Genomic DNA, 25,614 nt, shown 5'->3' on the forward strand with positions numbered 1-25,614 from the left:
TAGCCTCAGACGGGGAGTCACGCGCCCGGCTCTACCCCTCAGCACACACAGCACCTAGGAGACTGCAGCCGCCTGCGTGGCCAGGGCTGGAGAGATCCGGGCCCTGCGGGGGGAGAGGGTAGGGTGGCCATGGGTGCAGCTGGACTGCCTGCCCAAAGCAGATGGGGGAGGGCACCCTGAGAGCAAGCCTGGCCCGCCAGCAACCACAAGCAGACAAAGCTAACCTGACCAGAGTTGGGGGGTAGCACCTCCCCTGGCCTCCTGGCTGTGGGCAGAGCTGAGGAGGGAAGGCCCAGTGTTCCCCACCAGCCTGGCCCCCGAGCCATGCACACAGACTGAAGCCAGGAAAGCCAAGCTCTATCAGGGAGAAGGTGGTGCTTACAGCTTTCTGAAGGGAGTCGATGAGGTTCTGCAGGTCAATGTCATCCCGGTAGGATCTGATGTTGCTCTCGAAGAACTCCCGGAACCGGTCCCTCACCCAGTCCTGGAACAGGAAGGCCAGCACGGCCACGGCCAGCTCCAGGAAAAAGATGAGCACGATGGCACTGCAGAACTGCAGGGGGACAAGCACAGGAGCAGAAGTCACTACACCTCTGGCCTCCCAGCTGGACGCGCATCCTTGTCCGACCCAGAACCTCTGCCTGCTGCGAAAAGCACGAGCTCGGCACCCAAGAGACCCACGGTGGAGTCTGGGGAATCCCACGTTATTAGCTGGGTACTCTGGGCAACTCATCCCTACTCACACTGCTGCGTTGTTGGTAAGAATCAGATGAGTGAAAGTATGAGAAAGCTCCAAGACAATGTACCAACCATCTCCTATGAAGTAGCCCCCACTCCAAGGAAACTCCATCATGGGAACGAATGGCTATCCTACCCCACCAGGTATCAGCTCCTTCAGGGCAGAGACTGTGCTCCAGACACACTATCTGACCACTCTCCTCTCACATACAACCATCCCAGTTGCTAGAAACCTGTTACTCCTGCTTTAGGGATAAGGAAACTGAGGTTCACTCAGGTTACATACTTTAGATACAGGACATCTGAGTTCCCTGGCAGGGCTCTTTACAATTCTGGAGTTGCTAACCTTATCAGTACCTACTCTGTATGTGTGTATATGATAGTCAACTGCATAAAAACCTCTGCAGAAGCACAGCTGTCCCTGGCCACAATAGTGGTGGAATTCTGTATAGGCCACTGCAGTCACAGGTCCACACTCCCTCCCATCAAGGCAGGGCTCCAGCCTGTAGAGCTCAAGTTATCACAGCCGTTATCACTGGCCCTAAGCAGCTATGCAACAACCAGCAATATCTCAAAATAAGACATGCACATGTGGGCTTCCCTGGTGGTGCAGTGGTTGACAGTCCGCCTGCTGATGCAGGGGACACGAGTTCGTGCCCCGGTCCGGGCAGATCCCACAAGCCACGGAGCGGCTGGGCCGGTGAGCCATGACCGCTGAGCCTGCGCGTCCCGAGCCTGTGCTCCGCAACGGGAGAGGCCACAACAGTGAGAGGCCTGCGTACCGCAAAAAAAAAAAGAAAAAAAAGACATGCACATGTACAAACATACACACGCATAAGGCCCTCCAGAATGTAATCTCCATTCATAGAGAAGCAAGGTAACCAAACATAGTCTTTAAGAGAAAAAAAAAAAGAGAAAAAGCCCATGTGTTTTGCTTTCTAAATGAAGCCCAGAAAAAAAGGCTTGATCTAATAAATTCAACAAAAAATATAGTGCAAAACACAAATATGTGTTTTCCCCATCAGCTATTTAATTTTAGCTGAATGTATTTCAAAATGAATGTGTACCTAAGTATAAAACTAAACTCTTAGTAACTCGAAGTTCTGCCAGGAAATTAAGGATGCTGCATTGCACAGCCAACACATTCACACACCCTGGAGGAGGGAAAAGATTTCCTAACATTATTGACATCTTTTGATCTTAGCCAGGAAGGGCAAAGGTGAGTAGCAAACAAACAACTGGAACTTCTGAAGGGAGATGAAAGGCAAGGGAAGGGGAGGAGAGCAGGCCAGGGAGCAGCTGACTCTGCCCACTAGGAGATAAAATCCAGAGGGGCCCAACCTCTCCAGAGATGAGGATCTGGTTCATCTGACTGTTCCCTGAAATCTTACCTTTCGTTGGGCAGCAGGGCACCAAGGGCTGCCTCCTCCCCCGACTGCCAGATCCTGGGGGAGGCTCGTAAGAGCTGCTACTCACCCCCCAGATAAGGGCTAGGCCTGCCCGGCAGAGCCCATACCCCTACCTCCCCATCTCCTCCCACCCACATGTCTGGGGCCACTCACAAAGTTGAGCAGGCAGATGTTCTCCCGCAGGGCCCCCACACAGCCAGCGAAACCCAGCGTGAACATCACCACGCCCACCATCAGCACCAGAACCACAGGGTCAATGCCATGCATCCGGGTCACTTTGGTGAGGTCGGACAGCACCCCCTGAAAGAGGCAGAGAAAGCAGGGTAACATCAGCTTCAAAGAGAGTCGAGAGTGCCCTGGGGGGCTGTGTCCGGACCTAAATGAGGACAGGGACCTGCCTTCCAAGGCTCAGTCTTGTCATTAAAAGCCACGGCATGGGGCTTCCCTGGCGGCACAGTGGTTGGGAGTCCGCCTGCCGATGCAGGGGACACGGGTTCATGCCCCAGTCCGGGAGGATCCCACATGCTGCGGAGCGGCTAGGCCCGTGAGCCATGGCTGCTGAGCCTGCGCGTCCGGAGCCTGTGCTCCGCAACGGGAGAGGCCACAACAGTGAGAGGCCCGCGTACCGCAAAAAAAAAAAAAAAAAAAAAAAAAAAAAAAGCCATGGCATGGCACGGCCCCTCCCCACCTGCCCCCTTAGAGGCCCCTCTGCCCAGTAGATCTTTGCCTACGTCAGCCCCCAGCCACTCTCCCGTTCCCGGTCTCCATCTAGGCTGTGACCGCCTCCCAGGCAGACCCCACACTTCTTTTGTAGTCTGCAGGGTACTGATGCCAGGTTTGGGGTGGAAGATGCCCTGAGGGGCCCTGTGGTCCGTGGTCAAGGCACCCCAGGGCTCTGGCCTCTGGCCATCTGGTGGCTGACTTTGCATTCAATTCATGGAGCACCCCACTATTCTGAGATGAAAACAGCTTCAACATGAACACGCCTGTGAACAGCACACCCGCCAAGGACAGGCGAAGGCAGCGCCACCCACTAACTTCTTGTGATGATGCACATGTTCTATATCTGCACTGTTCACAATGGTAGCCCCTGGTCACATGTGCTATTGAGCACTTGAAATGTGGCCTGGTGGAACTAAAGAACTGAATTTTAATTTGTATTTCATTTAAGTTAATTTAGATATAATTAGTCACATCTGGCTAATGGCAACTGAAATGGACAGAGCAGTTCTACAGGATTCAAAGGAGGACGGAGAAAAGAGCAGCCGGACCAGGCACCCAGCTAGAATCAGGGAGCCAGGGTAGCCAGGCCTAGGCTCAGGGCTCCGTTGGCTGAGATGCTGCTGTTCCAGAGGCGGTCACACGGTGGCACTACGAGTCATGGTTTGCACCAGCTTCTTGGTCACTAGGGCAAAGGGACATTGCACTACAAGCTCTTAAAGGGGCCCAAACCCAAAGGCAGACCTTATCCAGTTCCTAAGGCCATGGCAAAAAGCCCACAGACCTAAGCGCTCCTGTCTCCTCCTCCTGAAAGCAGAAAGAGATTCCACTGAAGGAACTGAGGGCCCTGGGCCTGAGACTCAAGAGGAAGCTTCAGCTCCCACTGTTTCCAGCCTGGGCTCTCTACTTCCCCAGCACCCACCTACCTGCAGAGCAAAATGTGGCACCAAAGCTCCACCCTGCCCACACCCGGTCTAGTCCCCTCCTTGGACTTCCAACTGCCCCTTCCTTGTCCTTCCAGACAATAACAGCCTTCTCTCCTCCCCTCTCCTCCACAGGTTGGGCAAGGAGATTCAAAGGTGCCTACAGGGCGCCCAGGGGGCACATCCCAGAGCCCTGCTCCCTGACTCAGGGGTCCTTCCCGTGGACGAGAACAAGAGCTTCAGGAATCAACACAACTGTGTTCAGGGTCCTGCTGGCTCCCAGAGGCACAGACAGGGTCCATTCCAGAAGGTAGCCCCAGGCCTGCTGTAGACATGCCCCAGGGTGACTCAGGGCTTCTGAGACCAGGAGAGAGGGCTCCCCACACTCACAGGACTCAAAATCCCAACCAGCCCAACCTTGACCTCTAGCAGCGACCCTACCACAGGGAAACAGGGCCAGCAGCAGGACCCCAGGAGTTTTCATCATAAGTTCAGTAACTTCCCAGAGCTGGCTCTGTAAAGATTAATGACTACAAACCATTACCCTGCACAAGAGAGGCTCGTCAGGGAGGAGTTTGGAGGAAGGGACAGTTAAAGCTGAACAAACCTGGCGGACTGATGCTCAGTGTCCTAGTGACAGTCACACCTACCTTTTCGCTCCACGCCCATAGTCCGACACCAAGGAAGACAACTCCAGCCAACTGAGCAGGCGCAAGGGGAAGAGAGAGAGAGAGAGAAAGTTAGGTCAGAAACCAGCTCCATGAACATGCTTCTCAGAGGAGGGACCACACTGCTAGTCAGGGGGTGTTTCTGGCTCATGTCCAGGTTGGGCAGAGCAAGGTCAAGGCAGACCCCTTGGTCCCTGCAGGTGACAGGGACTCTACACCAGAACAACAGGACGGTGAGGCTCTTCAGATAACCCACACCTATCTTCCCTGACCATTGGGACAAATTCCTTCAACCCCAGCTGGCCCCATGCTCTGGAGAGCAGAGACAACGACCTCGGAGCAGACTGTCCAGGAGAGACTATGGAGTTAGAGACATCAGGCCACACCCCATTTCTTCCCCATTCCACAAGCCCCCTACTCATTTCAATGCACTATCTGGTGTGTAAGAAGACATCACCCCTTATGATGGCTGCCCCAGGAGCCTTCACGGGCTCCCAGTGCAGGTGAAGCCCTGCACAGGACAGAGCACCCCCTGTGCCGCCCGCCTCGGGCCTCCAGCCCCGGAGACAGGCTCCAAGCACAGACAAGCAGCCGCCCAGGCCATCTGCTGGCGAGGCTCAGGCTCCTCACCGTGGTACCTACACTCTGCACTGCAGGGCATGCCTGTGCTCAGGAAATGCCTGGTTATGTTACCGAATTAAAAGAAGCCTGCACCAAGCCAAGTGCTCACCCCAGAAAAGCAGTGCCCCCCAAACCTGACCTCCTACCCACAGGAACCCACTGGGGCTAAGGTGCCTCACGCGCACCATGACAAAAAGGGACCCCCCCAAATACACTCCACAGATTCCTACGCCAGGGAGGACTGTTCCATAGAAAACAAACACCACATGGCCTCTACAAATTAAGCAGCCCCCTATTTTTCTGCTTAACTGCTTTATACCCTGCTGGCATTTTGCTGCCATTTATCAGGACCTCACGGTAAACAACAGGGCAAGGTTCTCTGGGGCTGCAACTTTCCCAAGTGTATTCTCCAGCTTTAGGATACTCCTGTCTACTTCACTGCAAGCCCTAGGAGGCTGGACTCGGAAGAAGGGCCTTCAGAGAAAGCCCCGGAGTTCCCAACCTCCTCTGGGTCACAGGCCACTTTCAGAAACTGTGCACATGCCCAGTATTTTGGAGGGAATTTCAGAGGGTTCTCAGACTCCTTACTGCTGGTTCCCACAGCAGTCTGTGGACCCCAAGTGAAGGAGTCCTGCCAAGACCTGATTCCCCCACCTAACAAAGCAGCACGCGAGCCGAGAGGGCCAGGACCAAAACTCTGAAACCTATTCCCTCTGAAACAGAGTTCCCTGACAAGTTGATGATTAATCTCTCTATCCACAACTTTATTCCCTTTCTCGTCCTGCCCCTGTTTCCCTCAAGACTGAGGAATATCAAAGAAAAGGGGGGACTGAAACCGAGCAGGACCCTGCAGGGCCTTCTTGGGTACGAGCCCCTCTGGGCCCGCTGCTTCTTGTTGATCTTGTTGATCTCCCCTCCCCCTCTCCCCCCATTCCAAAGAGCAGACTCAAGCAGCTACTGATTAGAACAACAGAGTCAAAGGACTCCTGGTTCCTCCAGAAGGGATTTAGATAACAACACAATGCTATCTTTGAGCTGTCCTGCAGAAACTAAGACCACCACCCCCAACCCTGTGGAGGATGGTGATTACCCGCTGACCTGAAGAGGTACGTGGATCCCAGACTGGCTGGAACCAGAAGGCAGATGATTCAGATTCCCGAACCATCTCCCTGTTACATCACCACTAACCAAGCAGAAGAAAGTCCACAAGTTAATCATATACCCTGCGACTCTCACCCCTAACATTTCCTTTAAAAACCCTTGACTGAAAGCCATCGGGGAGTTTGGGTCTTTTGAGCACGAGCTGCCCATTCTCCTTGCTGGGCACTCTGCGATAAGCCTTGTACTTCCCTTCACCACAACCTGGTAGCAGAAGGATTGGCTTTGCTGCAAGTCGGGCGAGCGAACACAAGTTCAGTTCAGTAACAATCCCAAGCAGTAAGTGAGAAAGCCCAGATCCCAAGTCTCTGTTGTGTTCATTCATTTACTCACTCACTCATTCATTCAACAAGCATTGAGTAAGTGCCAGGCACCATCTCAAGCACTGGAGACAGCACTGCGCCACGTGGGCAAAGATCCCTCTGCTGCCGGAACTTAGGCTCTACGGAGCCGACACGTGGTCCTTTCCACCACATTGTGCTGATTTCCCACTTTTCCATCCCCCCATTGGATTAACGAGTTGATGAAGAGGGGGGCTTCGTTTTCCTTGATGGGGTACATGACCACTTCCCTTCCCTTCCTGAGTGTCTAACACTGCACGGTAAGCGAGCCTGAAGGTGACCAGTCACTATCTGCTGAATCCCCGTAGGCCTCTCTCCCCATCATTCCTCAAGGTCTCCAATGACTCACTTCCCTCTTGCCAAGCGGGGGTTGGGGGGGGAGTCAAGTCTTTTGCCTCAGCTTACCTGATCTCACCCAACATAGCTGGTCATTCTCTGTCACTGAGGCACTCAGCTTTGGGGACAGCAAGTGTACACACACAATTGTCTTCCACTCTCCCTGTTGTTCCTTCTCAGTCTCCTTTGTGGGTTTGTCCTCGTCTTTCAGAGCCCTCTAAATGCTGAAGAACCTCACTGCTCAGTCCTGGACCCCTGCCCTCCCCTGAGCCCTCTAGATCCCTGCCTCAGATCTCATAACTAACATGGCTGACTCACAAATCCTAACCTCCAGCCATAGCTGCTCCCGAGTCAAACACCCCAATGTCTACTTGACTTGTCCACTGAATATGACTAGTAACATTTCAATATTCACGTGCCCCCAAATGGAGCTGTGGTCTCCCAACCCCGGAGCAGCTCCTCCCCACCTCTCCCCTTCTCACTAAATGGCACCACTGACCATCTACTCGTTTAAGACAGAAAACCTAGACCTCAGGCTTGACAGCCCTCTCCCTCCAACTCCACATTCAACCTATCAGGACCCTTCCGTTAGTCCTACCTTCAAAATACAGAGCATACCCTCTCTGCTCCCACCTGTCCATGCTTCATCCCTGCAGGGGCCTCCCCACCATCTCCCCACAGGTCCCCAAGCAACTAGAACTATCCTTTAAAAATATGTCTAGATCACTCCCCTCCTCAAAATGCTCCGATGACTTCCTTTCACACTTAGAATAAAATTCAAACTCCTTGCCGTAGACCACAAGAACGTGGGCAGCCATGCTGTGGCGTGCATCTCCAACACCATCTCCGACCCGGCTCCCCGGTCCCAATCCCCTTCTCTGGGCCACCCTGGTATTGTTACTGTTTCTTGAACTCACCAAACTCATCCCTGCCTCAGAGCCTTGACTAGATCCCTCAGCCTAGAATGTTCCTCCTCCATATCCCTTCCTGGCTTCCTCCCTCATTCCATTCAGGTCTCTTCAAATTTCTCCTCCTCAAACACATCTCCCTTTGCCATGCTATGTGGATGCTCCCCATCCATCACTCCTGATCTCCTTCCCTGCTAGATCTTCTTCATGGCACATATCCTAGACCACATGAGCTGTCTGTCTGTCTACTGTGCCTCCCCACCACTTAAGCCCTCTGAGGGCAGAGATGTTTTCTATTCTGTTCAGGGTTGCCTAACCACTTTCCATGACAACCCACCCACCACCCAGTGCCACGAGGGACAGTGAGGAAGGTCTGCCCCTCGGAAACCCTTCGCCGAATACGGTCAGCTTGAGACACCAGCTCCCTACCACCGCAACCCAGTTCTCCTTCTCTCACAACAACGGGGCTCTAAGAATGAGAGCTTGTGTTTTTTTCCATTCTGTTTTACAGGAAGAACTAAACTTAACTTTGCACCAGAAAGACAGGAACCGGGGGGGCAGGGACCCATGTCAGATCATGGGTTCAGTGAACAGTGGTCCAAGGCAGGACCTTCAGGGACCAACAGTTGTTTTAGAGACAAGGAGACTGAGGGAGAACCAAACAGGGGAAGTGACCTGTCTGGGAGCTCACACGACAGCCCCCTGAATGAGCCAGGACTCTGGACAGCTTTGCCTGGCTCCCCGTGGAGACCCTTCCCTGGACCTCCCTGGGACAGATGGTCTATGGAGCTGGGCTGTCCTCCTGGCTGCCAACCATCTGGGAGTGACAGTTCAGGTGCCTTCCAGCCTCAGAGTAACCTCCTTTGTCTCTCTTCTATGACCTGATTAAATTCCTTCCCAAAGAATGGAGCCCAACTCCCACCAAGCCCCAAGGGAGGCCAGCCTTGGACCATTAGGTGCATACCCTGCGGTGGTCACCAGGGCAAGCAGCACCACCCTTTCCTGGGTGCCAGGTGCTGCCTTAAACACAATACACCTAAAGAGGCCCTCCACACCCCATAACACTGGTACTATTACCCCCATTTTTCAAATGGGAAAATTCCGATGTAAAACGATTTGGTTATTTGCCCAAAGTCACACAGCTAGCTGGTGGCAAAGTCAAGAAACAAACCTGCATGTCTCTGTCCTGACAGCATGTTATCTCATTGCCCACAAGGCAGCCACCCAAGGCAGGAAGAGTGGGCACCAGCCTGTGCCCTCCATCACATGGGGCAGTCACAGTGCCCGGCGGCGTGGGAGTCCGCAGAAGGGGCTTCTAAGCTGTGCAACCCTAAAGCCAACGTCCCACATCATCAGGTGGGGAGGATCACTCTGTGTCCAGTCAGGCCCTCTTTGGGGGTCACTGTGAAGATTCAGTAGTGACCTCTCCACCTTAGGCAAAGGCCCCTGTGAAAGAAGGTGAGAGGTCTCCTGGGGGGCATTCTGGGCTGGTCCAGCCCTGCCTTGTTCCGGAAGCCACACGGAGTCCACTCACCAAGTGGGCAAGCCTTTACCCAGCAGGTTCCAGACACAATGGAAGTGTAGACATCTAGCCAGGCCCTGCTGGACTGGAGGAGGATTCCAACACCGAGCGGGTCAAAAGCAGCCCCTCATCACCCACAATTTAGTGGGCTTGGTCTCCTGTAAGATTTCACTTCAGTGCGTGTGAAAGCACTTAGGCAATTCTTGCAGGCTCCAGAGGACTTTCCTCCACAAGCTCAAGACAAACCACCAGCAGCCATGAAACGCTTTCAGGCCATGCCCTGCCGGCCCCTGATTCTTGCAGACTCCCCTGGCTGAGGAAGGGTGAAATTCACAGAACCCCTGCCCCTGAGCCACCAGAGGGAGCCTCAGAAAAAAACAAGAAGGAAACCCAAGAGTAAGCACCGAAACCCGAGGGAGTCCAGGGCAGCACTGAAAAAACAGCATGGGTCAGCCGGTCCTGGTTCCGGCTCCACCCTGCAACAAGTGACAGGACTTGTGCGAGTCCAGAAATTTCTCTGAGCCTTTTTTCTTTGCAAAATGGGGATGACCCTTCCTGGGTCATAGGAGGGTTGTAAGAATTCAGAGAAGTATCGTGCTTACCCTGGAGCACTGAGCGAGCCCTGCCCTGACATGGAGACAGAACAGAGGCCGCGGGGACCCTCAAGACGCCATCAGCATTTGCTGGATTGAAAGCACTCTGCGCACCATCCCCCAACGACTCGCAGCTTTGTCCTGAGACAAGGTCCTCCTTTCCAGAGGCATCTGTTTTATTGGGCTTCTGGAGACAAGAGTAAAGCAGAGTTTAAGGAAACAGATGCCTTCTGGAGGCTTTTCAAGGGAGGTGGGGAAAGGATGATGGAAAGAAAACAGGGCAGGGAGTGGAAGAAGATAAGAACTGCCTCAGCTCTGTTCCTAACTCACCCTGTGGCTTTGAGCAAGCCATCCCTCTCTTGGACTTCAGTTTGCCAACCTGCAAAACTGAATAGGTGGAGACCAATGATCTCCAAGGGCCTCTGCATCTCCCACTGCCTAAGCTCTGCCACCATAAATCATGCCAGGTGGAAACCCAACAGTCCTGGCACTCACTCTCCAGAACTGGAAATCCAGAGTCCAGGCCTGAGGAGTCCAGGGAACACCAGAGATGCTTGTGGTCACTTGAAAGGACACCAGAGGGCACAGACCCTAGACCCAACCTGGCCCTGAGAGCCAGTGCACTGAGGGGGAGTCCCAGGCATCTGTCGGGATCAGGAGGCCTTGCCCCTCCAGACTGTGGTCACTCTGGACCCTAAACAGAGCATAAAAGGAACACCTCTTTCAAAATAGTCTCACATTTTAAAAAAAAGCTTAAACCAAGCCAGTTCTTTGTGGGAGTTTGGAAGTTCTGGGAGCTGGAAGGGAGGCTAAAGCCCAGCTTCTTATCCCGGAGGGAAATGGGCCCAGGGCAGGATGGTGCCTTGCTCAGGGTCACACAGCTATCACACACCAGCTTTTCCTCCTGCCGGAAGGGTGGTTCTGAAAACCAGAAGCACATGTGCCCTTCCCGCAGAGCCAGTGAACTCCTGCGAGGGGCCCGACGAGGAGGTGGGGAGGACTACCCACAGGGCTCTGGGGCAGCTTCCACAGAATCTCTGTGCTCCCTGATAACAGGGAGCTCACGCCCACCACGCCCTGCCCAGGAATCTGACTGTATCAGCCTTTGAAAGAAAGGAAGGCAGGGAGGCAGAGTTCTCCAAGGGAGGTTACAGGCAGCGCCCCAGGCAATGGAGAGAAGGAACCTCCACCCCAGCCTCACCCCACCCCAGCCCCTGCCATCGCTGGCACAGTTCAGTGATTAACAGTGAGTAGAGAACAAGATACTAAGCTAGGGGTCGACAGTTCTGTAAGGCAGATAGTGTTTTCAGCTTTGCCTGCCAGAAGGTCTCTGTTTCAACTACTCCACTCTGCTGTTATAGCAGGAAAGCAGCCACAGATAATACGTAAACGAATGGACAGGAGTGTGTTCCAGTAAAGTTGTATGTGCAAAAACAGGCAGACAGCCAGGTTTGGCCTTCGAGCTGTAGTCTGCCAAGTCCTGCACTAAACTATCACACTGAAACCATCTAGACAGGATTTCCTTCAGCTCAGCCACATGAACCCCAGGACATCCCTATAATTCGGGTCTCCAACCCTGGTAGATTTTTATATTACTTCAACAGGTCTTAATAGCCTAAAACTGCAAATAACCCAAATGATATATTCCCACAATGGAATATTCCACAACAATGAGAATCAAGGATCTACAATTACGTACCACAGCATGAATGAATCTCACATACAAGATTTAACAAAAGATGTCAGACTCAAAAGATGTCCCTCCAAAATTCCTATCTTGAAGCCCTAACCCCCAGTGCGATGGTATTTGGAGGCAGGGAGGTAAGTAGGGTTACATGAGGTCATGAGGGTAGAGCCTCCATGATTAGAGGAAGAAAGACCAGAGCTTGGGTTCTCTCTCTCTGCCACATGAGAAAACAGCAGGAAGGCAGCCATGTGCAGGCCAGGAAGAGAGCCCACACCAGAACCTGACCATGCTGGCAAACTGATTTCAAACTTCCAGCTTCCAGAAATGGGAGAAAATAAATTTCTCTTGTTTAAACCAAACAGCCTGTGATATGTTGTTATGGCAGCCCAAGCTGACCAAGACAGGAAGAATACTTGGGCAGAAAAATTAGATCTAGCATCCAATCAAAAGTTACTAGATAGGCAAGAGGGAAAATAAAAACATGACCTATAACAAGGAAAGAAATTCAGTAACTATAAGAAGACACAGAAATGAGAGAGAAGATGGAATCAGCAAAGACTTTAAAATAGATATTGTAAATATGCTCAAAGATTTAAAGGAAAATATACATAATGAAGAGACAAATAGAAAATATAAAAAAAGATCCAAATAGAACTATTAGAAATAGAAAATACAACATTAGAAATGAAGAATCACTAAATGGGTTTAACCGCCAATTAGGCACTATAGAAGATGAGTGAACTTAAAGAAAAAGCAATAGGAAACTTCTAAACTAAATGGTAGAAGGGGGTTAAAAAAAACAACAACTGAGCAGCATCTCAGTGACCTGTGGGACAACAAGGAGTCCAAGGGAGGGAGGGTGTACGTTTGAAGAAATAATGATGGGAGTAATCACATATTTGATGAAAAATACAAACCCACAAATCCATAAAATGCAATGAACTTCAAACAGAACACAAAGAAAACGCACCAGCACATATCATGATAAAATTGCTGAAATCCAGTGACAAAGAGAAAATCCTGAAGTAAGCCAGAGAGGGAAAGAAAAGACACATTATGTAAACAGTATGCATATACAAGACATTTAACCCAATGAAATGAAAACATATCAAAATGTGTAGGATGCAGAAAACGCGGAGCATCAAATATAGGCATACCTTGGATGTACCTGGGTTTGGTTCCAGACCACCACAATAAAGCAAGTCACGCTAATTGTTTGGTTTCCCAGTGCATAGGAAGATGATGCTTACACTATACTGTAGTCTATTGAGTGTGCAATACCATTATGTCTAAGAAAACAATGTACATACCTTAATTTAGAAATACTTTACTGCTAAAAAATGCTAGCCATCATCTGAGCCTTCAGTGAGTCATAGATCTTTTTACAACAGTAACATCAAAGGTCACTAATCACAGATCACCATAACAAATACAATAATAATGAAAAAGTTTCAAACAGTCTAAGGATTGCCAAAATGTGACAGAGACGCAAAGTGAGCTAATGCTGCTGGAAAAATGATGTCAATAGACTTGCTCAACGCAGGCTTGCCACAAATCTTCAATTTGCTAAAAATGCAGTGTCTGGGAAGCACAATAAAATGAGGTATTCCTGTACGTATACTATAGGAAAGAAGAAAGATCTAAATTCAATGATCTAATCTTCTGCCTTAAGAAGCCAGACAAAGAACAAAATAATCCCAAAATAAGTAGAAGAGAGAAGATAATAAAAAGAGCAGAAAGCAACGCAATAGACTGGAGATGGGTGGTGGTGACGGTTGCACAACAGTGTGAATGCACTTAATGCCACTGAACTGGGCAGTTAAAAATGGGTATGATTCTAAGTTTTGTTATGTATGTTTTACCACAATTATTAAATATAAAAACATGATGTTTGAAAACCTTTTAAAGAAATTAATAAAATAAAAGCAGAAAAACAACAGAGAAACACCACCTAAACTAAAGGAAGTCAGATCGGAGAGTGAAATCTAATTTATATAAGTGACAGGAGGCAAATCAGTGGTTGCCAGGGGAAGGGTGGGGAGGGAGTGACTACAGAAGGGCACAAGGACAGTTTCTAGAGGGATGGAAACGTTTCACATCTTCATCGTGGCGATCATGATCAGAGGGGAGGGAGGATACAGCTGCCAGCTCAGCGCACTGAACCCTTGAAATGGGTACAGGTTCATCCTTCCTTCCTTCCTCCTTCCTCCTTCCTTCCTTCCTCCCTCTCTCCCTCCCTCCCTCCCTTTCTTCTTTCTATGTATGTATGTATCAATATGTATATTAGAAGTGGATTTATTTATAGATATACATGTTCCATAGTCAGAATGCAGTCCGTCTCAAAAGGCGAGAATGGCCTTGGGAGAAATACACTCCACAGACAGAGTGTGGGCCATCTCAGAAGGCGAGAGGCCTATTCTATTTAATCTACACTTCAACTGAAGTGATTTTAAAAAAAATTTATTTGGCTGCGTCGGGTCTTAGTTGTGTCACGTGGGGTCTTTTCGTTGCAGCGCGCGGGCTTCTCCCTAGTTGTGGTGTGCCAACTCCAGAGCGCACGGGCTCAGTAGTGGTGGTGCGTGGGCTTAGTTGCCCTACGGCATGTGGGATCTTAGTTGCCTGACCAGGGATCGAACCCACGTTCCCTGCACTGGATGGCGGATTCTTAACCACTGGACCACCAGGAAAGTCCCTGGAAGTGATTTTTTTTAAGCATTTCTAGGGAAAAAAAAAGGTACAAACAAGATGGGAATAGGGTACTCCCCCATACACGACAAATCACCCCAGCAGACTGGGCCATGCTGACTATTTACTGGCCAAGGAAGCAGAGTTATGCACACCACCAGTTACTTAGACCTGACACCACCCTGTGAGTGTGTAATAATCATATGTCCTGGGGAATAATCACAGTGCACCATACTGCCCATCCTCGCAAATCCCTCCTGGTGGTCCTAGCTGAAGATGCGCCTGAGCCAGTGAGATCAGGAGCTGAGGCCCTAAACGGATCAGCAACTCCTAGTTCTAGCAGAGTCTCTAATTAAGCAATCCTCGCCCTCTGTCTTGGCAAGACAAAATGTGGAAGAATACACACAAACACACACCCCTATGAGCCAAAAGATAAGGCGGTCTATTTCCTATGAATTGGGGCAGCCCTTCTGGAGAATATGACTATATAAATGTCAGGCCGGTCAAAACGATGGACACACCTTCTGACCCATTTACTCTCACTCCTGGGAATCTATCCCAGCAAATAATTTCTCCCCTTTCCCCAAAGGGAAGAATCTGTGTTACAAAAACTAATCACTGCTCCTTATCTAGGATAGTAGAAAAATTGGGAACAACCTAAATGTCCAATATAGGAATTTCCAAAAATACAATCAGGAAGACTATGCGGCAACCTGGAATGTTCTACACTAGGTGATGCTGATACGAAAACGCAGATGATCACGTGGATACTCTCACCAAGATGTGAAACTATATGTGACTGCAGACAGGAAAATGGAGCCTGAAGGAGGGAACACAGTCAAGATGGGATGCCTTGTGTAGTCTTCTAGAATTTCCATGCAGTTACAAAAGCTTAGTAAATAAAACTGGAAGGGAAAAAAGGTACCACCTCTCAGCAGTGAAAGTGAAATAGTCTACACATGTTATTAAAACACTAGACTTTCCCTTTCTGACTGCACTGAATTACCAAGAAATGGAAGCAGAGAAACCATCTGACTCAGACCTAGGGATCAGGCCTTGGGGTCTGATATCACATGGACAGAGTTCAGCTCAAATAAGGGCAATTCTCTAACGGTTAGAATGATCCAGAGTCAACAGCCCATTGTAGGGCCAGACAAAGAGAGTTAAGACCATCCACCCACAAAAATGCCACAAAGGGGAGCAAGGGCAGGGAGCTGCCGTTAGGTCCTTCTGCATCAGACTGGCTTTGCCTCTCTTGGGAAGGGTTAGGGTTAGGGACTGTCTTGGTTTGCCTGGGGCAGTCCTGGGGCACATCTGTTGTTCCAGAAAAATTCTTAATAACCTCTCTTTCATTCTTAAAAGTTTCCCAACTTGGAGCACAAATTACATGCTCACCCTACTCGTGGGAGGCATCTGTTACTTCGAAGGAAGGGGCCTCAAGCCATGCTGGTCACAGAGCACAAATGTCCATGTTTCTCACCCAGAAACAGGCTGCACATTAGGGTCAGAAATGAATTCCTGCATTTTACAAGCAGGGAAGCTGTGGCTCAGACCTGCCCTTGTCACTGAGAAGGTCCACAGCAGGGGGGGCTCTCTGTCGTCTGTGCCTACAAGCAGTCTCCGTTTCTCACTTTTAATCCACCTCTGAAATAGATCCAGGCAAGGGCTTTATCAGAATCTTTGCAGATTAAACTCAGTGTCTGTGGTGGGAGTTGCAGAGTTGCAGGCATCATCGGAATCATCCCTCGAGAGGATTCACTCAGCAAAACCAGGGAAGCTCAAATTCTCTGTGGAATCAGGTGGGGTGAGAATGAACAAAGACAAAGGCTGTAAGCCCCTCCCAGCTTCCTTTCCTCTGCAAGTCAAAGTGAGATTTTTTAAAGAATTTTAATCATAGTAAAGTACACATAATATAAAACTTACCACCTTACCATTTTTAAGTGTACGGCTCAGTGGCGTTAAGTACATTCACAGTATTGTGAAACCATCACCACCGTCCAGAGAACTCTTTCCATCTTGCAGAACTGACACTGTCCCCATTAAACAGTAACTTCCCATTTTCCCCTCCCCCCAGCCCCTAGTACCCACCATTCTACTTTGCGTCTCTGAAGCAGACTACTCTATGTACCTCATATAAGTGGAATCATAGAGTATTTGTCCTTTTGTGTTTGGTTTATTTCACTCAGCATACTGTCCTCAAGATTCACCCATGTTGTAGTATGTGTAGGAATTTCCTTCATTTTTAAGGCTGAATAATATTCCATGGTCTGTATAGACCACTTTTTGTTTATCCATTCATCCTCTGGTAGACACAGGGGTTGCTTCTAGCTCTCCGCTATTATGAATAACGCTGCTGTGAACAAGGGTGCACAAATATCTCTTCAAGATCCTGCTTTCAATTCTTCTAGGTATATGCCCAGAGGAGAATTGCTGCACCATATGGTAATTCTATTTTTTACTTTTTGAGGAACTGCCATACTTTTTTCATAGCAGCTGCACCATTATACGTGCTCACCAACAGTGCACAAGGATTCCAGTTTCTCCACATCCTCATCAACATTTGTTATTTTTCTGGTTTTTAATAATACTCATTCTAATGGGTGAGAGTGATATCTCATTGTGGTTTTGATTTGCATTTTCCTGTGTCAAAGTGAGATTTTGCCCTAGAAACAGGTCTAACACATCCAAGAAATGATTATAACTTAAAAAAACCGGGCTTCCCTAGTGGCGCAGTGGTTAAGAATCCACCTGCCAGTGCAGGTGACATGGGTTCGAGCCCTGGTCTGGGAAGATCCCACATGCCGCAGAGCAACTAAAGCCTGTGTGCTACAACTACTGAACCTGTGCTCTAGAGCCCACGAGCCACAACTACTGAAGCCCGCGCACCTAGAGCCCGTGCTCCACAACGAGAGAAGCCACCACAACGAGAAGCTCGCACACCGCAACAAAGAGTAGCCCCTGCTCGCGGCAAGTAGAGAAAGTCCAGCGCAGCAATGAAGACCCAATGCAGCCAAAAATAAATAAATAAATAAATAAATTTATAAAAAGAAAAGAGAGAAGTCACCGCAATAAGAAGCCTGCACACTGCAACGAAGAGTAGCCCCCGCTCGCCGCAACTAGAGAAAGCCCACGCACAGCAACGAAGACCCAACACAGCCAAAAATAAATAAAATAATTTTTAAAATAATAACAATAATAATTTTTAAAAACCAAGAAAGGGTAAAAAGTGCTAGTGTCCTCAAAATGCTGTGGTGGCAGCATTTTCCTGACATCCCTGTGATAAGATCCCCATGAAGCCCAGCTCCATGTTCACCCAGTAAAACATGCAGTTCAGAAGAGACACAAACACTGTGGGCATCCACATCTCTCGCCTCAAGCAAGTATTAATGGTCCCTTGGAAAAATCTCGGCCTTGAAGTTGGAAGGAGACAGCTTAAAATAAAAAACAGAAAAAAACGGTAGGCTACAGGTGTTTGCTATAAATAACGTTACTGTGAAAATAATTCTGGATGGGACAAACTGTTAAATAAAACCTCTGCTTGTTCCCACACCTAGAATTGGTCAAGGAATTCAACAGGTTGCTTCTGCATATTCAAACCTGCCTACGGAGCCCAAGATCACCATCAAGGCTCTCATTCTTCTGCTCTGCTTACTCACTGTTAATTCATCAAAACCAAACAAAAACTCTCTGCAAAATGATCCATCTGTGCTTTGCTTCAAAATAATCCAAGGTGGGGGAAGATATAAATTAAACATGATAGGCTGAGTTGGTAACTTTTGAAGCTAGCTGATGCAAACATGGCAGCCGGGGTGGGGGGTTCATTATATTCCTCTATTTTTGTATTTTCTCCATTTAAAGAAGAAAACTTCTCTGAGGAGGTAAGGGCTTGGCACATCATCTTATTCATTTTCAGCAACCTTGTGAGGCAGGCAGCAGGCAGGTGAGAGCAGTATTTCACAAAGAAATCAGCTCAGGTTGAGAGTCCAGACTGGCACCCAGGAACCCCCACTGCACCATGCACTTCCCTAAGGGCTCTGCGCTCCAATTCTCAAGCCTCATTCCACATTCCCAGCTCCTTGTGCAGATGAAGACAGCAAATCTCCGCCTAGAACCCAGCAGGGAGGGGCCGGGCAGCCTCCCCCTCTCATTTTCCCAACAGAGCTCTCATGCCTCGTTTTCCTGACTGTTCCTGTTTGTCCTGTCCTGTTCTGCCCCAGTGCACACTAACTGAAAAATGATTAACTCTCGACCACAGACACTGCCAATTCTGCAAAACTACGATAACGCTGTAGCCCCCTTCAATCACCAAGCAGGCTTGCTACAATTCTGGATTCATGAACTCCACTATGCGAATTTGGTGCTGCAAATGTATTATATTGGGCAAGTTAGTAAAGCTTTCCAAGAGCAAAGAATCTATCCTGAAGAGGCTCTGAAGAAACAGAGATTACCAGGGCCCTGGGCCACAGCAGCAGCAGGAGAGTTTCACTCCAGATGCAAAAATCAGGATGAGAGTCAGAGGTCGGGATGTAAGGCCAAGCAAGCACAGCGGGCCAGCGGGCAAGGGGTACAACAGGCGGGTGGACAAAGTGTCTAAAGTGTCAAGCCACCTGCCTAAGCCAGGTGGCCCTCAACTGTGCACCTGGCTGGGGGCTGGGGACTCCAGGTGAGGCCAGAAGGCTCTCCTCCAGACAGGGAGCAATGCACGTCTGAGAAGCCACACATCTCAGGGAGGGGCAACCACAGCCTCCCATTAGGAGGGGCCCACAGGAACCACCTCAAATGTCCAGCACTGCCCTACCTCAGGGGCAATAATGAGGCTGCTGGTGAAAGGTTGTCTGGGCACCAGAAAAGTCCTGCCGTGAATGGCCAAGCCACTGAATCCCACCCTACTTCTCCAGGACAGAAAACCCCCCAAACTTTGAGATAAATCATCAGGAGGTGATGCTGGAAAAACAAGGGTGAAAGGCTGAGAGATCTTGGTAAGTCGGCCTCTATGTCAAGAGTTCCAGTCCAAATAGGAAATGCCAAAATCCTCAGTAGAGGCAAATGTGGCATCATGACCACTTATCTTGTCCCTCCTTCTCCATCAGGCCCCACCCAGACACTAGCTGCAGACTCGACGCTTGTATTAAATGAGGTTTTAAAACCCTCTGTGTGCGGTCATGTCACCGTGCTCTCCTGCACAGAATCAATGTCTGCCTCCCCCTGGACCAATGCCACTGACATGCTCTGATATCTCCCTTAACCCTTTGACCATCTCCAGCCAGTACCCAATTGCTCCTCTTTAAGGCAAGAGTCCTTGAAAGAACTGTCATGAGTCACTGGTCTCCACTTCCTCATGTCCCATGGGCTCCTGGACCAACTCCAGGTGGGTTTCCATCCCCAGCAGTTCTAGTCAAGGTCATACCCTCCACCTTGTCAAAGCCAATGTAAATTTTCTGTCCTCATCCTACTCCTCTCTACATGAAGGGCTTCCTCTCAAGGCTTCCACAACACAAAATCACCTGGTCTTCCTTTTACCTCAGGCCACTCACTCACAGCCAACTCTGGAGAGGACTTTCCTACTCAACCCCACCTCTAGCATCCTCGCCTCAATATTCAGACCCCTCCTCTCCTCAGTCAGTACACTTTCCTTCGATGATCTGGTCACCCCTTCCTCTGATGGTGGCCAAGACTTTCATCTCCAGGATGGCCACTGGTACGGGACACTGACACCTCCATGTGGCTGGCTAAGAGACCATTCAAACCCTTCTGCCCCAAATGCCCATCTCAGAACATGGGGCCACCATCCATGCCTTCACTCTGCAGAATCACTCCAAAATCAGATGATACCATCCAACTTATAACCTACCAAAAGCTACTGAAAGAAGTAGAATTCCAGCTACTTACTGGGAACCATACAGTCCTGCATGACCTGGCTTCTTCATGCCCATGTCCTCACCTGTGTCCCCTGTGCCCTGTACTCACTCAGCTCCAGCCACATGGCCTTCTTTTTGCTTCTTGCACATGCCAAATTCATTCCTGCCTCAGGACCTCTGCACATGCTGCTCTCCCTACCTGGAGCTTTCTTCCCAAGACCCCACATAGCTGTGTCTTCACTAGTACTCAGGTCTCAGCCTACAAGCCACCTCTCCTTAGAATGTGCTTCCCAACCACCCTGGCCAAGCGGCTTCACCCTCCCTGCTCTGAGGCTCAGTAGGCTAATACCCTTCTGATTGAACACCAGCACAAGGACAGGGTTTTGCTCGCCTTGTCCACCCTTACCTCCCAGAGCCCAGGACAAGGCCTGGCCCACAGTCCAATGTACACAAAGGACCCGGCAGCTGATGTCTCACTGGGGCATTCCTGGGGTGCGGGTGGAGGGAAACCGACATGCATCTGGGTCAGAGACCCATCTTCTTGAACCCCCAAGGCTGGGGTAGGGCCCCTTGATCTAGTCTTCAATCACCTTGGCCTTCCCCATCACAGCACCTGACGGTCTACTTTATAATGTATTGGGTTGGCCAAAAAGTTTGTTCTGGTTTTTCCGTTTTGAACGGAACTGGATTTTCCAGTTTTTTGAACAAACTTTTTGGTCAACCCAATACTTGTCACTGGTTTCATGAGGGCAGGACCCTGACTGTCAGCCACCTCACCCGGAGCCTCACGGGGCTCTGGCAAATCAAAAGAACATGAAGAAGCGTGATTTACTAATTAAGGACTATGCCAGGGAACATGACCGCTCTCATCCACTCACCCAGAAGACGATGTTGTAGCTGAAAAGGAGGTACTTGTACCAGCAGCTGACCTCGGCGTTGGAGTATCTATAATAGTGCATCTTCTGAGAAGCAGGATCTGTGGAGAGAGGAGGAGTGATGAGACAGCAGGTTCAGTTTCGAAACATCTCCCCAAAACCTGCTCCCCAAGGAAAGAGCAAAGGCAAGATACAGACTCAGCCTCCAGAAATCCCCAAATTGTCCCCTGTGCTCTTTTACTAGTCCAGACGTGGGTTTACTATCAATGGCAGCTACAGGTTAGACAAAAATCAGGTGAAGTCAACTTTCCATAAACAGCCAAAAGAATAAGAGGAGAATTTTTGAAAGAATGGAGAATGGTGATTTTTTAAAAGTGTGCTCTAGGGCTTCCCTGGTGGCGCAGTGGTTGAGAGTCCGCCTGCCGATGCCGGGGACACGGGTTCGTGCCCCGGTCCGGGAAGATCCCACATGCCGCTGAGCGGCTGGGCCCGTGAGCCATGGCCGCTGAGCCTGCGCGTCCGGAGCCTGTGCTCCGCAATGGGAGAGGCCACAACAGTGAGAGGCCCGCGTACCACAAAAAAAAAAAAAAAAGTGTGTTCTAAATACCAGGACTTCTGCTGGGAACCTTCCCAAATGTTATCTCATCACCTCTCCATTGGGTTGATTTCCCCACTTCCTGATGGGGAAACAGGAGTTCAGAAAGGTCACGTGACTTGCCCAACAGCAAGACAAAAACAACAGGGCCCAGGATCTAAACCAAGGCAGGGGGTTGGGGGTTCCCCACAGTCCACATTCCTTCCACCCACGGCTACCTGGGGCAGAGCAACCAGGAGTGAGGGAACCACAGGAAGAAATGAGGGCTTGACCACTGAGAGCCGCGGTTGGGAAGAAGAGATGAAAGGGCAGGTCTGGATGTGACTTAACAGTGACCAGTCAGGAAAAGCCATATTCGTTCATCTAACATTTTCTGAGACAACCTCCCAAGCTCACCCTCAAAAGGTAAGGAAGGCAGAGCACCCTGGCCCGGGCAGGGAGATCCTGTGAGCCCACAGCAGCCAGCCTTCACCCCGTTCCCCCTGCCTCTGCCTGACCTCCCACCTACCAGGACCACTGTTTTGGCCTCCTGGGACTGCAGTAAAGCTTGGATTATAGAACACTGAACTGCACAGGGTGAAGGAGGGACCACTCTTTTTTATCTGTGTCCATCCGCCAAAGCCTGCACAAACGAGGGTGCCCTCAAAGGGGAATGAATTCCGAGGGCCTGGCTCACCTTTACTATGTTCCTTTTTGAACCCCAATGGCAACCTAGGTGAACCCTTAACTCCTCCATTATCCCCTGCTGTCAAACAGTGGCTAAATGGTGGGGAAGGAGGCAGGTGCCTGCCTCAAGCTGACCCCCAGGGTGGGATCTAAGGCTAACGGGGAATGCTCCCCCCACCCCCTATTCGCCCCACTCCCCAGGGTGAGGAGAGGAACAAGATGTAACCCAGAGCCTAAGGCCAAAACAAACAAGGCTACTCTGGCAGTGGGGAGACAAACCACCCGCAACTGCCAGCAAGAGACCAGCTTCTGAGCCTTGCTGTGGAGCAACCACGGCAAAATCCCTTCCTGTAAGGTGGCCTCGGTGGCCACTGGTCTGACACGTTCTGAGAAAGTGTTGCCAAGCAGGGACATGAAAACCACATCCTTCTGGAAACGGGTGCTCTGACTGTTCCACCATCCTTCCCCCAGAGCAGAACCAACAGGCAGAGCCTGGACACCACCATCCGCTGGCTCCCCTCCCTCCAGGAGCGATGGGGGCATGGTCAAGGCCCAGCTGGGAGTGCCGGCCTGCCTGGCCTCAAACCCAGCCAGGAAGGGGCGGTGACCCAGCAGCCCCATGCCCACTTCCCCATCCCACCAGCAGAGCAGCAGTTCTACAAAACTCCCCTCCAAGAATGCATGTGAACACAACCCCAGGTAATGAGGGACAATACTGGACACAAGGACACACAGGAGGCCTGAACACAGCCTGGGCCACACAGGGTGGCTGCAGGGAGAGGAAAAGGAGCTCTAAGGCAGAGATTCCTTCCTTCAGTAACATGACCTGACCTGGGCAAGCGTCTGCCTCTCAGGGCCTCAGCATCCTCAACTAAAACTAAAAACTTAACGACCGATTCCTAATGTCACTGGTGTTGAGGAGATCAGCCGGCAGCATCAAAATGACTTACTCTAAACACAGATTTCTGGAGATTCTGATAAGCAGGTCTGGGTTGGGGCGAAGAATCTCCAGTTTTGACAGATTCTCCAGGTGATTCCTGCCATGCCTAATGGACGAGGTATCAGCTTGGGCACGGAAGGCTGTAGTCCCTCTGGGGATCTTGCAAAGGTGGAAAGACCTTGTCAGCTGTATTTGCAGCACAGAGACTGGGAGTGCAGTAGTGATGGCTCCTGGTAAGCAATTAACTAAAAGTAACCAAAATTCACCCACTTGTGTTTCGCAGATTACAAAACCCTAAAGCACTGGTTTGTCTTCCTAGCTGCAGATGAGTGAATTAATCCACACAGGAAAAAATTTTTTAATCTAAAACTCAAGTAAGTTTAAGACAGAGAACAGCCAGCTTGGCTGGAAATGACCTATGAGGCAGAAAAATGTTTAAGTGGTAGAAACCCTGTTCTTTTTATGGACAACACAATCCTGCTCCTTGGAAGGCCAAATGCACCTCCCCACCTGTGCATCCTAAAGAAGCCAGAAAGTGGATGGCCATGCCCTCCATGGAACCGGGCCCCAGAGATTGGGGAGGGCTGCTCAGGCATGGTACCTGAATGTTCAGGAAAAGAGGGCGCTCCTTGGACATCATTTAACCTAAGCATAGTAAAGAACTCTCCCCAGAGCTCTGAAGCAGTAAACAAAGCCAGGCTCCCTTCTTTCTCCTTGGTCTTGGCTCCACAAAGAAGCCAGCTAATTAGCACTGGTCTGTATGCTTTCCACAGCACTGCAGACTTCTTCATCCCTGCCCACTTGCCCAGGGCCTCTGAAAAACGATGACCCTGAGGTGACACAGGGACTCTCCATGTGGAGATCCCTGGTCTCCTTCAGCTCCAGCCAGGTAAGCAGGAAGAACATGGAAAGGCCACAGGGAGCTCCTTGGCACACAGGCTGCAGAGAGCCTGTGCTCTGGAATGTGGATTCTCTGCAGGGGGGTGCTTTTCTCACCATCTGCTCTCCTCTCCTCCACTGGGCTCCCAGGGTCTCACCCAACAAAGACTCACAACCAGGAAATAATTCTGCTTTCACAGGTGTCAGGGTCCGAACCCACACCCGGAGAATCTCAACAACCATGACATAAACCCCAAGCCCTCACTCCCTGGTAACTTAAACACTCGGAACTATACTAGCCAGGTCCATGCCAGGGAATGATCAGAAAGAAACACCCTAACCATCCATGAGATTATGTGTCACACTCAGATATGTCCCCTTACATTCCAGCCACACCCCTCCCCCCAAGAGCACTCGCATGAGGACTGTGCCATTTGTGTTGCCAAAATAACCTTATGAGGTCTTGGGGCAGGGTGTCTCAATGACACTTATTTCCCCATTCCAACCCACAGAAGAGGAAACTGTTGACGGGAAACCGTTTAGTTTAGTCTTTCTTCACCCACTTGTTTATTCCTCCTCCCCATGGGAAGAGAAGGCACTCAACGAACCAGGAGGTGAGGAGAGTGACCCCAGCCCACACTTCACCTAAGAAGCAGGGAGGAAAGGCTGCCTCTCACTCCTGACCTGCTCGCTCTGTTCTGGGACCAGGAGGTGGAGAAGCAGGTCCTGAACTTCAGCCAGAAGATCCAGGTCTCCACATAGGCAAGTCCCAGAATTTAAATGGAAGGAGGTAAAAGTTAGACCTGTTTGGACCCTAGCCTAAGCCACATCCTCCAACGCAGGGCCTTGGGTTTGGGGGGGAATGAAGCCAATGAGCATCTGAGGTCTGGCTTGGCAGCTTCAGAACCTCAATGAAGGAGAAAAGACTGTTGAGTGCTCCCCAGCTACCAGCCTGAGTTGTTACCCAAAATTTACCAAGGACCAAAGAACAGAAGGCGATGAGGACAGCAGCGCTGAAACCAGAACCAGACCCGACCCAAGTTAGCCAAAGTGACTCCAGAGTGACTGTGGTCCCTGACTTCTCACCTTCTTTGGTAACCCTAGTCACGTCAGAGGAAGACAGAACTCAGCCCTCTACCAGCTAACCAATTAACACCAAGACCATTTACCCTAAAATACATACACAGACTAAGAATTTGCCTCCTAACAGAAGATGGATAAACTTTTCACAAATACTAATTACCACCACAATTGAGAAGAATCTCCAAAAGCTATTTTGTGTTTTTTGCATAGAAAACAATTATCAGAAAAATTTAATTCCAAGTCCTCAAACTGTCTCAACTCCAAAAGTTATCAAAACAGAATAAAGTATTTATGTGGCAAATAGGAGGCATGTGTTTGTCAAAACATCAACTTCTTAAAACAAGGGGGAAAGTCAGAATTATTTAAGTGTTGAGGTAGCTCGTTTGCGATCAGAGAGGAACTGAATAAT

At 50.0% G+C, this 25,614-nt stretch overlaps 1 protein-coding gene across 2 annotated transcripts in view; it reads right to left on the bottom strand.

Annotated features, from left to right (window-relative positions):
- The window catches only part of TSPAN14 (tetraspanin 14), a 56,281-nt gene that overhangs the window by 7,759 nt on the left and 22,908 nt on the right, over nt 1–25,614 (bottom strand). For both annotated transcript variants that reach the window (XM_060091684.1, XM_060091679.1), the window contains exons 2-5: nt 21,046–21,143; nt 4,441–4,491; nt 2,301–2,447; nt 383–553 (exon numbers count right to left, since the gene is read on the bottom strand). In XM_060091684.1, coding sequence (XP_059947667.1) covers nt 383–553; nt 2,301–2,447; nt 4,441–4,491; nt 21,046–21,126 — 450 coding nt within the window. In that variant the 5' untranslated portion in view covers nt 21,127–21,143. The remainder of the gene's footprint in view (nt 1–382; nt 554–2,300; nt 2,448–4,440; nt 4,492–21,045; nt 21,144–25,614) is intronic.

Source organism: Mesoplodon densirostris, chromosome 1 (genome assembly GCF_025265405.1).
Source record: "Mesoplodon densirostris isolate mMesDen1 chromosome 1, mMesDen1 primary haplotype, whole genome shotgun sequence".
NCBI classification, from domain to species: Eukaryota; Metazoa; Chordata; class Mammalia; order Artiodactyla; family Ziphiidae; genus Mesoplodon; species Mesoplodon densirostris.